This window comes from Peromyscus maniculatus, chromosome 5 (assembly GCF_049852395.1).
Source record: "Peromyscus maniculatus bairdii isolate BWxNUB_F1_BW_parent chromosome 5, HU_Pman_BW_mat_3.1, whole genome shotgun sequence".
Taxonomy (NCBI): domain Eukaryota; kingdom Metazoa; phylum Chordata; class Mammalia; order Rodentia; family Cricetidae; genus Peromyscus; species Peromyscus maniculatus.
In genome coordinates, this window is record NC_134856.1 from 104,473,341 (window position 1) to 104,486,121 (window position 12,781).

The 12,781-nt window shown below is 40.0% G+C and overlaps 1 protein-coding gene across 1 annotated transcript; it reads left to right on the forward strand.

The window, feature by feature from the left end:
- Positions 1 to 11,821: 11,821 nt before the first annotated feature.
- Positions 11,822 to 12,781, forward strand: LOC143273422 (vomeronasal type-1 receptor 4-like). The gene has a single exon (XM_076573013.1). The coding sequence runs from the start codon at positions 11,837 to 11,839 to the stop codon at positions 12,779 to 12,781; it is 945 nt and encodes a 314-aa protein (XP_076429128.1). The 5' UTR covers positions 11,822 to 11,836.

Consider the following 12,781-nt stretch of genomic DNA (forward strand, 5'->3'; position numbering starts at 1 on the left):
AGAGGAATGAAATCTGGCAGATGGATGTGTTTCACTTTGCAGAATTTGGAAAATTGAAATATGTACACCACACCATTGATACTTATTCAGGATTTCAATGGGCAACTGCTCTGAGTTCTGAAAAAGCTGATTCTGTAATCACTCATTTGCTAGAAGTTATGGCCATCATGGGTATACCTGCACAAATCAATACTGACAATGCTCCATCATATGTCTCTGTTAAAATGAAACAGTTTTTTGCTTATTACAAAATAAAGCATATTACAGGTATACCACATAATCCTACAGGTCAAGCAGTTATAGAAAGATCAAACAGAACTCTAAAGGATATGCTAAATAAACAGAAAGGAGTAACAAAAACCCCCAGAAATAGACTGCATAATGCTCTATTAACTTTGAATTTTCTCAATGCCAATGAGAAAGGAACAACAGCTGCAGAGAGACACTGGGTAATAGAAAAAACTACAGAATTAAATCAGCCTATATACTTTAAGGATGTGCTGACCTCAGAATGGAAACCAGGGTATGTATTACGTTGGGGACGAGGTTTTGCTTTTGTTTCTACAGGAGAAGATAAGCTGTGGGTACCATCAAAATTGATAAAGGTTCGATTTGAACAAGAGAAACCTCTTAATTAGAGGAGGTGATAGTTCATCAATCAGCATGAACATCCAATTTAAACTAACTTGTACCTGCAACACATGTCTTTTCATTTAATCAGATAATAACTTGCCAAAAAGGAACATCCCCAAAATTAGTCTTGGGGAAAGGTTTTTGTTTTTGTCTTTTAGGAGGATGAAGGTTAAGGAATCTGAAGAACACAAGACAAATGAGACAACTGAAGAAAAGGGACAAATCATCTATCCCAGGAAACAGAGTGAAACGGCGTATGGGTATATATTATCTAAAAAATTTTATGTCTTCTTAAATGTTTGTTTCTGCTTTTCTCTAAAGATTTAACACTATTGGTCTTCTAATAGTCCCAGTTCAATTAAAATTTAAAGCTGACTTTGGAGTTGGAGAATGGCTCTCTCCTTCTTTAAACTCAAGCATGTTGTTAAAATGAAAATACAAACTCCCTGTATCATGCCAGAATAAAAGAGCCATTTTCTGCTATGGGACAGGACAAAAGCCAAATTAATTAAGGGACTATTCTATTACTAATCTCAACTCTTTGATTCTATTCTGATTCTTTAAACTTTTCTTAAAGTATAAATTTTATATCAAAATTTACAAGATTAATATATACATATACATTTTAAACTTTGTTAAGATATGAATGGTCATATAGAGTACTAACTAATTCTAGAAAAAAGGCTTCAATTAGCTGCATATATATGTCTTTGTGTTCGAGTCTCTTATCAGTTTTCTGCAGGAAATCACGGCCAGGCCTAACATCAACTGAAATCTCCAGGAAGAAGATGGGGCCCCACAACAACAACAACAACAACAACAACAACAACAACAACAACAATTCCACGTGGACAAGAATAATATCACTAAGCTGACAAACATCATCTACAGATCAGCTTTTAACTACAAGGTGCTCAGAGCAATTTTGAGATGACTAGCTGAGATGATCCAGTCTCACAGACTACTTGAATGAGGACTTGAGAGAAACCCTGAACTTTGGCTTTATACACAGACTGGATAATAATGAAGGATATAGGTACCTTTCCTAGAATTTGACAGTTAACCTAAAATTTTTCTTTCAGGATAAAGATAACTTCGCCCATACCCAGCAGGAAGCAATTTTAAGAATGACGCCCACATTCCCAAAGAGGTGGTGTGGGGCGGGTGGGTTTTTTTTTTGGTCTTTTTAATGGGTTTTGGGTCTGGGATAATTTTCAGTGTTTAGGGGGGTTGGTTATACGTTGTTGTCAAGGCTTAGGAAAAAGGCTAAGCAAAGGAGATTAGATTTAAGGTTCTTGTTTTTAAAAAAAAAAAAAAGAAAGAAAGAAAGAAAAGAAAAGAAAAGAAAAAGACAATTGCTAGTTTTAAATACTTTACATTATTACCAACTATTAGGATATAAAGAAATGAAAGTAGTTAGACATTACAATAGAAATTATAGTCATATTAGATATGTTTTAAAAATTGAGCAGATATATTTTAGACAGGTCATCTTCAAACCCTTCAGAGATCTACCGAATATGGCATTTAAAATGTTTTAATAACTTAGAAATTTTTCTTTTTTGAGACATGTCGGCTCCTGGCAGTACCAATCTACTTCAGAGAAAATATGGGCATTGAAGAAACTGCATATGGAGTTAACTTTCATTGTGGCAAAAGGTAGCCACTGGACAACAAAGTATCCTCAAATCAACAGGACAAAATGGACAGACAGAACACGAAACAAAGGACTACCGATTCCTGCCAAAACAAGTGTGGTTATGGCTTTATCAGAAGGCATCTTCTGAGGCCAGGACAATATGGCACCATCCCTGAAGTGGCCTTCACAATCTGGAAAAGGTACAGTGCCCTTTTCTTTGAAGGCAGCTGAACAGGCAGTGGGGCGATGGCTTCTGTTGTGCAATGGAACAGCAACTGAAAGCTCACGCCTCTCAATAGTAGACTGGCATTTAATAGAGGGATGTGGAGAAGAAGGGGATGCTGAGATGAAGCCATATATACACAGCCAAGAAGAATGGACAGCTGAATTCAAAAACCATCAACAATTTCCAGAATTTAAAATCCTGAATCATGACATGACACTAGTGGAATTCAGGTGTTTCTGGTACATGGACTGCTCTCACCCAATGTGAGGTTGAACTGTTGACCTTGTGTACAACCTACTTCACAAATGAGTCTGTCAGATACGCTAAGCCTATAGGCTGAAGATGATGCCCCAACACTGCAGAGAAACCTCAGGTGACTGTCCAGGCAGCTGGCTGTTTCTGTCAACTCACAAAATTTTTGGAAGTTGCTTTTGTGCTCTTCCTTTTTTTATTTTTGTTAGCTAATATTATTTCCTTCTTGGGTCTCTGAGGGATTTGAAGATTAGTTAGTTATAGTTGAAGATTAATTAGGATAGAAAGTGAATTAGATACATTTTGAACTTACTAAAATAGGATAGATAAGGGAATTATTTTCTCTGATTTGTCAAATACAAATGGACTAGACATCGTTTAGGTATTTGTTACTTGTATATATTGTATATAGTTATTGTACTTTTGTATATAGTTTTTCTTTTGTTAGTTATAACCTTTTGCCTTTTTTCTTTTTATTAAAATAGAAAAGGGGAAATATGGTGATATTTTATTTGTACTGAAATGTGATTTTAATTTTATGTTAATAAATAAAGTTGCCCTGGGGTCAGAGCTATTAGAGCCATAGTAAGAGCGTGGTGGTTAGAAGAGCTAGGTAGATTTCTGTGTGTTCAGGGATACAGCCAGTATTGGAGACATACACCTTTAAGACCTGGAGGGCGGTACTTACAGGCAGTGATGAGGCAGTCATGTGGTTGGGTTTACAACCAATGAGAAGGCAGAACAAAAAGACTATTTAAACACAGACAAACAGGAAGTAGCTCTCTCTCGGGGAAGCTAGGAGCACTGCAGGAGGTAAGATTTTATCTCTGAGCTCTGACCTCTCGGCTTTCTCTTTTACATTGGTTCTGTGTTTCTTATTTTAATAAGACGATTGGTTACATCTACATATAAGTATAACTATCTAGTCTTCAACTACATCAGAGACCCCAGAAAGATATAATATTACCTAAGTAAACAGGAAGTGCATTGTAAGCAACTTTCAAAAATCTAGAATGACAGAGACAGCTGGCTACCTGGACAGTCATCTAAAGTTCGCCTGCATGTTGGGGCATCCATCTTCAGCCCATAGGCCTAGAATTTCTCAGTTTCTTCTCCCTGTGTCCTGCAGAATGTCTGGCAGTCTCCTCTGTGAAGCAGAAACCTGAAGGATCATCTTGCCTTGTTTTGGCAAAATTTAGTGGCCATTTTTCCATGGGTCCTGTATGTCCAGTGGATACAACATTTTGTCGAGCAGTCCAGGCAAGGAAAATTTCTTGCCCAAATGGCCAGTTCTGCCAAGAAGGAGATAAACTCGATATGGAGTGTTCTCGATGTCCATCTTCCTCTTTGAAGTAAATCAGTGCTTGCCAGAAGCAGATGTGTCTTATTGTCCAGAGAGTCTAAGTTTTTAAAACATTTAAATGCCATATTCTGAAAGTCTTTGGAGTGTTTGAAGATTACCTATCTAACTGAAATATATCTATGTATACCTAGAAAACTTAACTAACATGACTATAAATTGATTCTCATGGATGACTAATTATTAATCTGTATTTCTTTTCTTTTTTTTTTTTTTTTGGTTTTTCGAGACAGGGTTTCTCTGCATAGCTTTGCACCTTTCCTGGAGCTCACTTGGTAGCCCAGGCTGGCCTCGAACTCACAGAGATCCGCCTGGCTCTGCCTCCCGAGTGCTGGGATTAAAGGCGTGCGCCACCACCGCCCGGCAAATCTGTATTTCTTAATTATACATTATAATTTCAAATGAGTTGCACAAACATACCTTAAACAAGAATAGAAATATACATACAGTTTAGCAAAATTAATTTAAATTTGTAATAAACTAAAATCTATAGCAATGTAAAATGTTTTAAACAAGTTGTTGCTCCTTAAAAGTAGATTCAATAATCTACCCTTTCATCCTATCATATCTATAATATCATCCCTTTTCTTCTTTAGAAAGCGATTGCATTTATAATCAACCTGCTTTAAATAAAAATAAACATTCATTTACAATATTTTGGGAATTTGGGTGTAGCTTCTCATACTACTTTCTGCTAGTTGATGGTGCTAGCAATGTTATAGGGATCCTGAGAAAATTAAGAATTATGGTCAAGTCCTAACTGGAGTAGTCTGTGAGGCTGCATTGCCTCAGCCAGTTGCTTTGAAGCTGTTTTGGATGTTGGATCATCTGGGCCATGGCTGTCATTGGAGAACTTTCAGGGGGTCTTGGTTGATCAAACCATATTAGCCTAGAAGCAATCCACAGGCTCTCATCTTTCGTGGAAACAAAAGCAGAACCTCTTTTCCAAAGCAACATATCCTTAGACATAAATTTTGAAAGTAAGATACCATATATATATATATATATATATATATGTTTAACTTAGTATCTTTTACAATCAAATGTCTTTCTGCAGTTAAAAATCCCAAAGACAATATAATCCAGACTCTCTTTGTAATTTCCATCTTTACGTGGCTTATTTTTTGTATTACTTTTACTGTCCCTTTAAAGACTTTATTTTTTTAACTATTTCTTTTTATAACTGTATATATTCTTTATTTATTTCTTTATATAACTGTATACTCCTTTTCCTCTCTCTTCCAAGCCAATGTACATTTTACATACACTGCAAACCATTTAGAGTTTTATTCCATCTGAACCTTCTTATTGTGAATCTATGATCCTCCTCTGACGAGGAGAGATTTTAAACTCTTAAACTGTGTTGCTAGGACCAACTCGGCAGCCTTGGCTGCTGACTCTGCCCATCTTAGCTTTTCAACATGGTGGAGGTATGCCTACCACCAACGCCAGGAAGTAGTGGTTCGATGCCTCCAACAAGCACCATGTAGCCCAGAAACCTTTCTATGTTTTGTTTTGTTTTTCTTCTGGTATGTACTGGCAAAAGCTAAATCCACCATGCTGTAGCTCAAGCCTGCACACCACAAACCCACCACATTGTACCTCATGGCTTGCCTGAGCAACACATTGAAGAAGCTGTTTTTAGCTTCATTTTGGAATTTTTTAAGGTATTCTCAGATTTTTGGTGGAAATTCTTGCTACCATGTCTGTGCACCAAATGTAGCATGAATTGCTAAAAGATCTTATTAATAAAAAACCCAGACCCAGATATTGGGGCAAGAACTGAGACATCAGAAAAGCAGAAAGAAGCCAGCCATGTTTTTTTTTTAATTTTATTTTATTTTTATTTTATTTTACAATACCATTCAGTTCTATTTATCAGCCACGGATTCCCTTGTTCTCTCCCCTCCTGCCCCTCTCCCCTTCCCCCCAGCCTACCCCCCATTCCCACCTCCTCCAGGGCAAAGCCTCCCCCGAGGACTGAGATCAACCTGGTAGACTCAGTCCAGGCAGGTCCAGTCCCCTCCTCCCAGATTGAGCCAAGCGTCCCTGCATAAGCCCCAGGTTCCAAATAGCCAGCTCATGCAATGAGCACAGGACTCGGTCCCACTGCATAAATGCCTCCCAAACAGATCAAGCTAATCAACTGTTTCACCCATTCAGAGGGCCTGATCCAGTTGGGGGCCCCTCAGCCTTTGGTTCATAGTTCATGTGTTTCCATTCGTTTGGCTATTGTCCCTGTGCTTTATCCAACCTTGGTTTCAACAATTCTCGCTCATATAAACCCTCCTCTTCCTTGCTAATTAGACTCCCGGAGCTCCACCCAGGGCCTAGCCGTGGACATGAGTGGGAGTAATGAAGCGCAAGGGTCGAGGGAAAGAGAGCCTGTGGGAGTGGGAGATCCCAGCTGGATCAAGAACAGAGAGGGAGAACAAGGAATAGGAGACCATGGTAAATGAAGACCACATGAGAAAAGGAAGAAACAAAGTGCTAAAGAGGCCCACAGAAATCCACAAAGATACCCCCACAATAGACTGCTGGCAATGGTCGAGAGACAGCCAGAACTGACCTACTCTGGGGATGGGATGGCCAAACACCCTAATAGTCATGCCAGAAACCCCATCCAAGGACTGAGGAATCTGGATGCCAGCCATGTTCTTACCACTTGGAAATCCTCAGCCAAAGAGACCTACTTCCTGTATACCCATGCCTATATGCCTTTCTGTTCAGCATCTCACTTCCTCTCTCTAACCAGCTACAATCACTTCTTGTCTGTCTGTACAGGCCTCCAGACCTCTATGGTTAGTGCTGGGATTAAAATCATGTGCCACCACGCCTGGCTCTGTTCCCAGTGTGGCCTTGATCTCACAGAAGGATGGATCTCTGCCTCTGGAACGCTAGGATTAAAGGCCTGTGCTACCACTACCTGACTTCTATGTTTAATATAGTGGCTGGCTTTTTCCTCTGATCCTCAGATAAGCTTTATTAGGGTATACAATATATCACCACAGCCTACAGTTGACAAATTTTCTCCACAGAACTCATCCCCGATGGAAGCCACATGACGGACTCTCTGATATTTTCTTGCCTTTTATTGAATAAATCAGTCAAACTACTACAAGCTTTAAATTGCTTATTTTTCTTTATACTTCAAAGGTAAAAAAGACAGTAAGAAATTTTCTACACAAATTAACAGAGACAACAGAGGAAAGTGCTCCTTGTTGGACCAGAAATAACTATTTTATTTTTCAACTTCTGTCCACCCTGACATATGTAATGTACAACTGAGTTTCTGTGCACCTGGATTTCCCCATTCAGTAGAGAGGATGGAAATCCTGGTTTCCTCAAAAGCTGTCATTTCAATTACAAGAGAAGCATTTCTGATTTCTATTAGATGTCAGCTTCACCCACATGTGTAGAGACACACCACACAATGCACAAAGAGAGACGAGTGACCTCGAACTCATCTCCCAAGGAAACCCAGTGGTGCTTTCTCCTCAAGAACAAGACGATGATGCCATCATTTCTACAGTCAGCCCACACCCACATTTATTTCCATCATTTTGCATTTGGGATAGGAAGGGCTCCTGGGCACTAGAATGCGAAGTACACAGAAGGACCACTCTTGGACACGCGTGAGTTTTAGAAGTGTCCTTGAAGTTTTATAACAAGTAAACGTTGTTTTTGGAATAAGGTCGTGGTTGGGGAAGGTTGGACTTTATATTTCAAGTCTCATATGATATTTAAAGTGCAGGAATGAAACAGTCAATTACAGCGAACACCTTAATCACCAATGGGCACAGGGAGAACAAGGGACCCTAAACTCATCCTGGTCCATGTTTGGAACTTGCTCAATAAGCAGAATCCCCAGTGCTAAGCATCATTTATTCTAATTCTGTCTAAGCAGGGATTTAAGAAAGAGAAGCAGGTGACTTAGTCTATGTGTCAAAAGCCGGTCCCCTGCCAGATCATAGCTTGTCTCTTTGGGAAGGTGAAAAACAGTCTGGAGATGTGGAGAGCTCTGTACAAAGAAACTCAGTTAGTTGTTCATTTTCTCATCTCACATCCTTCCTCTGAAAATAATTTAAACCTAATTAAGCTTGAAATAACTTCTGAGGAAAACAATGTAGTAATTGTGGAGAGAGGGGGAAGCTGTACTTCAGGGACTGGGGCCCTGCAGAGGCCTTCCTTCCCCCCCACCCCCGACACTGTGACAACATGAAACTTGAAGTCCGCACTACCTGATGGCAGCCAAGAGCCCCACAAATCCTGACAGTACAAATAGGACCTGGCAAATGTCACCTTCCAGAGCTGCTCCAGAGACTGCACCACAGAGGTCCAGGTGAGTTCATGGAGGTAAGATCTTCGATCCCCTCAGCTGTGCCAGGGAGGGTTTCACTAAAGCAGAAGTTTTACAGAACTTTGACTAAGCCAGGGAGCAGTTGATAGGCTGTGATTCTCAGGACCTCTGCTCTCCTTCTGGCCCTGAAGAGGCTGGTCCCTGACTCCAGAAAGATCAAAGGAGTCAAGTTCCTGGAGACACAGAAATGGAACAGAAATGCTGAGGCATCTCTATCCATCCTCAGGCTGGAGGATCATGACAGAGCTCTGCCTGGGTGTTTGCCTATGGTTACCTCCTTGCCTTTTTTTTTAAATGAAGCTATAAGATGTATAAAAATTTCAAGAGTGTATCAAAATATTGAGACAGGGACTGGAAAGATGACTCTGTGGTTAAAAGCACTTGCTGCTCTCCCACAAAACCTGGGTTTGTACCAGCACTCACACCATATCTCACAATCATCTGAATCTATAGTTCTGGGAGATCTGATGTCTTCTTCTGGCCTCGACAGGCACCAGGCATGCATGTTGCGTATACATATATGCAGACAAAACACCCATACATATAAATTGATAAAAAATGAACTAAAATAAAACAAAATAAATACTGAGACAGGCAGAGTAGAAGACTCCTACTATATCAGTACTAGGGTAATGAATTAGAAAGATTACATGCTGAGGACCAGCCTGTTACATAAGAAGACCTTGTCTCAAAAAAAAAGAGAGAGAAAGCCAAACAAAATGTTGTTTTCAGTCTCCAGGTTTACTATCACAATGATTCTAACATGTTATTACCATTGTGCTTATAAAATTTGTACTTTTCAATTTTGGTGCATTTCCATATTTCAAATATTGGCAAATGTTTTCTTTTACAAAGTGTTGGTAGGTCCTAAACACACTGAAGATAAACTGGAAGGGTTTGGTTAAAGTTTCTTGATTCTGTCACATGATATCGCACACACTTGTAAGTCAATTTTAATCATTGTGTGCTGGAAGATGGGGAGAAGTATAAACCACTAGAGCAGCAGCTGCCATTACCATCTTGAGAATCCCTGCCGTAAAGGATCCAGGCTGTGAAGGATACATCCTGAAACAGCTCATTGTAATTTTATCCCAGTGCTAAGGAAAAGGAGCAATAATCTTGTATTTATTGGCATGGAAGAAATTACCAATGCACCTCAAGGTTCTGGAGTTATAAAGGATGTGGTATTCTTTGTCTCTGTAGATAGAAATCATGTCTCCTAAAACATTTCACAAGATAATTTAAGAGATAAGCTGGCTCTATTTCCCTGTGATTCTTCATATGAAAAGATAAATCACTTTTGAGATGTCCCAGAAGCTGGCTTCAAACAAGACAAAGAGCTTTAAAGTTTGGAGAAAAAGAAAAGAGAGTTAGAAAGTAGAAACCCTAGTCCCTTGGAGAAAGGAAAAGAGTTAGAAAGTAGAATCCTTAGTCTGTGAACAAGTGGAAAACATTCAATATTTTCCATTGGGACTAGAAGTGAAAGGATTGCAGGGATTTCTACAGATTCCAATCTCTAGGTAAATAGTTAATGAATAATCCAAATGTAGTAATGAATGTAGTGATGCTGATATGCCTGCAAATAATGTCTGGAGCATGTTTCATTATTTACAGACATATATGAAGGCATTGTGAATTTTAGAGTGCAATAGAACAGGAGTTAATTACCCCTTTGTTAGAGGAGCAGTTCAAAGGCCATAAATGACATTACTAGAGTCATTAGACTACATGAACCCAGAAGGCTATGTTCATGCAGGTCACAGGTGATATCATCAAGACGCAGACATTTAAAGCAATCCTGTAAGTTTAACAGGAGGGAGCAAAGGGAACCGAGGCATTCCAAGTACTCAGAACACACAAACCCATGGAGCCACTGATATATCGAGTTTCCTCTCATTCTAGAAGGTGCCCAAAGCTTACCATAAGTCTCTAAGAAATGAGAACGGAGTTCCTGAACATGAAGAATAACATCCTGCTGAGATCTAAGGTTCTGGAATCAGCTCACACAGATGCAGAATAAGCAGCCTGCCTGATACACAGGTTGGAGAAGAATCAGGAGAAGCAGCTGCAAAGCAAACTGACAAACTGCTGCTCACAAGGCCCCACAGAGGCAAATGACACGGGGAACTCTTAGATGGGATCCCTGCTCACACAGTATGCCCCAACCTACGGTACTGTATGTAGAAAATACTGAGGAGTCATAAGTCATGAACTGCACTCATTTCATAGCATCACATAATACTTCATTAATCTCCTTCTCCCATCCACGTCATCATCATCTCCTGGTCCAGAGATATTCCAAACTCTTTTAGATGCCCTTAGGTTGCTCATTGGGGGTCACAGATTCCCTGAAGACATCCACCGAGATCACAGCCCTCTGCTACCCACTCTCCTAGGAAATGTCCCAAGATTCCTCTTGATGCTCTTCCTAATTACAGCGGGGTAGTAACATGACTTTTTAACCCAGGACTCTTTTTCAGGATGTCTTTTGATGATTCAGCTTTAATTGTTGGACCCTATCTGAAAAGATCATTCAATATGACTTTTCACTGAGGATTATTTTTTTAAAGCATAATCATTTATATGGAGTGAAATCACAGAATAGTTAATGTCAAAAAATTAAAATGGAGAAATCCAAATTATAAAGCTTTGACGCCAAATGCAGACCTGGGAATAGGTCTACTAACCCAGATGCAGACAAGAAAGGAATATCAACAAAGGAGGAGACAGTGTGGAGGGTGAGGTACCAAATCTGAGAAAAGTTACAGGTGGTGACCCAGAAGGGATTCCAGTGTCTGTGAGGTGATGTGGGGAAGGCACACAGATTCAGTATGAGCCTCAGGCTTTGGGAGTCAGGTGGGGAAATATGATGAAATGGAACGAGAAACAGAGGAAGAAATGTTGGTTGGAGAAACTTGGAGTTCAATTCAGCTATGTTGAGAGTTAACTAGGATAATCCATGCACATAGACAGACAGACAGACAGACAGACAGACAGACAGACAGACACACACACACACACACACACACACACACAGAGAGAGACACACACACACACACGACCAAGTCAACTTTGCTAGTGCACGGCTCAAAAATCAAAATCTCCTTTGAAACTTTACATTTTGAATAGCAGTTACCAAACTCATCTGTCAAAGAACACACAATATCCCAGAGTCCACAGTGGGGAAAAGGAGGCATTTCAAGGATCTAATCTGAAACATTACATGTTTCCATTGCTACCTCTTGCACACTAGAAAATGCCATTGTGCAAAATGTGTTTTTCAGATCCATGTCTAGCATTACTGATGCTTTTTTGAAAAGTGTTTACAGCGTGGAAAAAAAGTTTTTTCTACCTAAGAAGGAAGAAATGGTTCTGAAGGTTATTAAGGAAATAGTTTTCTTCTTCATGACTGTGCTTGGCACTCTGGGAAACATTTCTGTTTCTGTGAATTATATGTTCAGTTGGTGGAGAGGCCCTGAGAAGAAACCCATACACCTTATTCTCATCCACTTGGCTTTTGCAAACATCATAATCCTTCTTGCTAAAGGATTGCCAAAGACAATAGCAGCTTTTGGTTTCAGAAACTTCCTAGATGACATAGGCTGTAAGATCATTGTTTACCTGGAGAGGGTGGCCCGTGGCCTCTCCATCTGCACCAGCAGTCTCCTCACTGTGGTCCAGGCCATCATCATCAGTCCCAGAGCATCTGGGTGGAGGAGGCTCAGACCAAAGTCTGCATGGCACATCCTTCCATTCTTTTCATTCTTTTGGATACTCAATGCTTTAATAAGTGTGAACCTAATCCACTCCATCACAAGTATCAACCTGAATATGTCACAGCTTGAAAATGGTGAAAACCATTGTTATTTTATGCTAGAAAGTCAGAAAACAAAGTGGATTTTTCTCACCCTCATGGTCCTGAGAGATGCAGTGTTTCAGGGAGCCATGGGAGGGGCCAGTGGCTACATGGTATCTCTTCTCCACAAGCACCACCAGCATGTCCTCTACCTTCAGAAGGCCAAGCTTCTCTACAGAACTCCCCCTGAGCTGAGAGCTGCCCAGAGTGTCCTCCTTCTGATGCTGTGTTTTGTTTTTTTCTATTGGACTGACTGTGCTTTTTCTCTATTTTTAAGTCTCTCTTCAGACTTATCTCAAAACGATTCTGAGATAATGATTATCCGAAAATTTCTGGTCCATGGTTATGCAGTCTTTAGCCCCCTTGTGCTGATCCACAGGGATGGACTTCCGGCTGAGTGTTGGCATGCTCAGTGGAAGAAATTGAGGAAATGTCCCTCTCGTTTATCTCTTTAA

Excerpts from the sequence above, each read along its gene's own strand:
- LOC143273422 (XM_076573013.1), top strand. The coding sequence starts at position 11,837 with ATGGTTCTGAAGGTTATTAAGGAAATAGTTTTCTTCTTCATGACTGTG.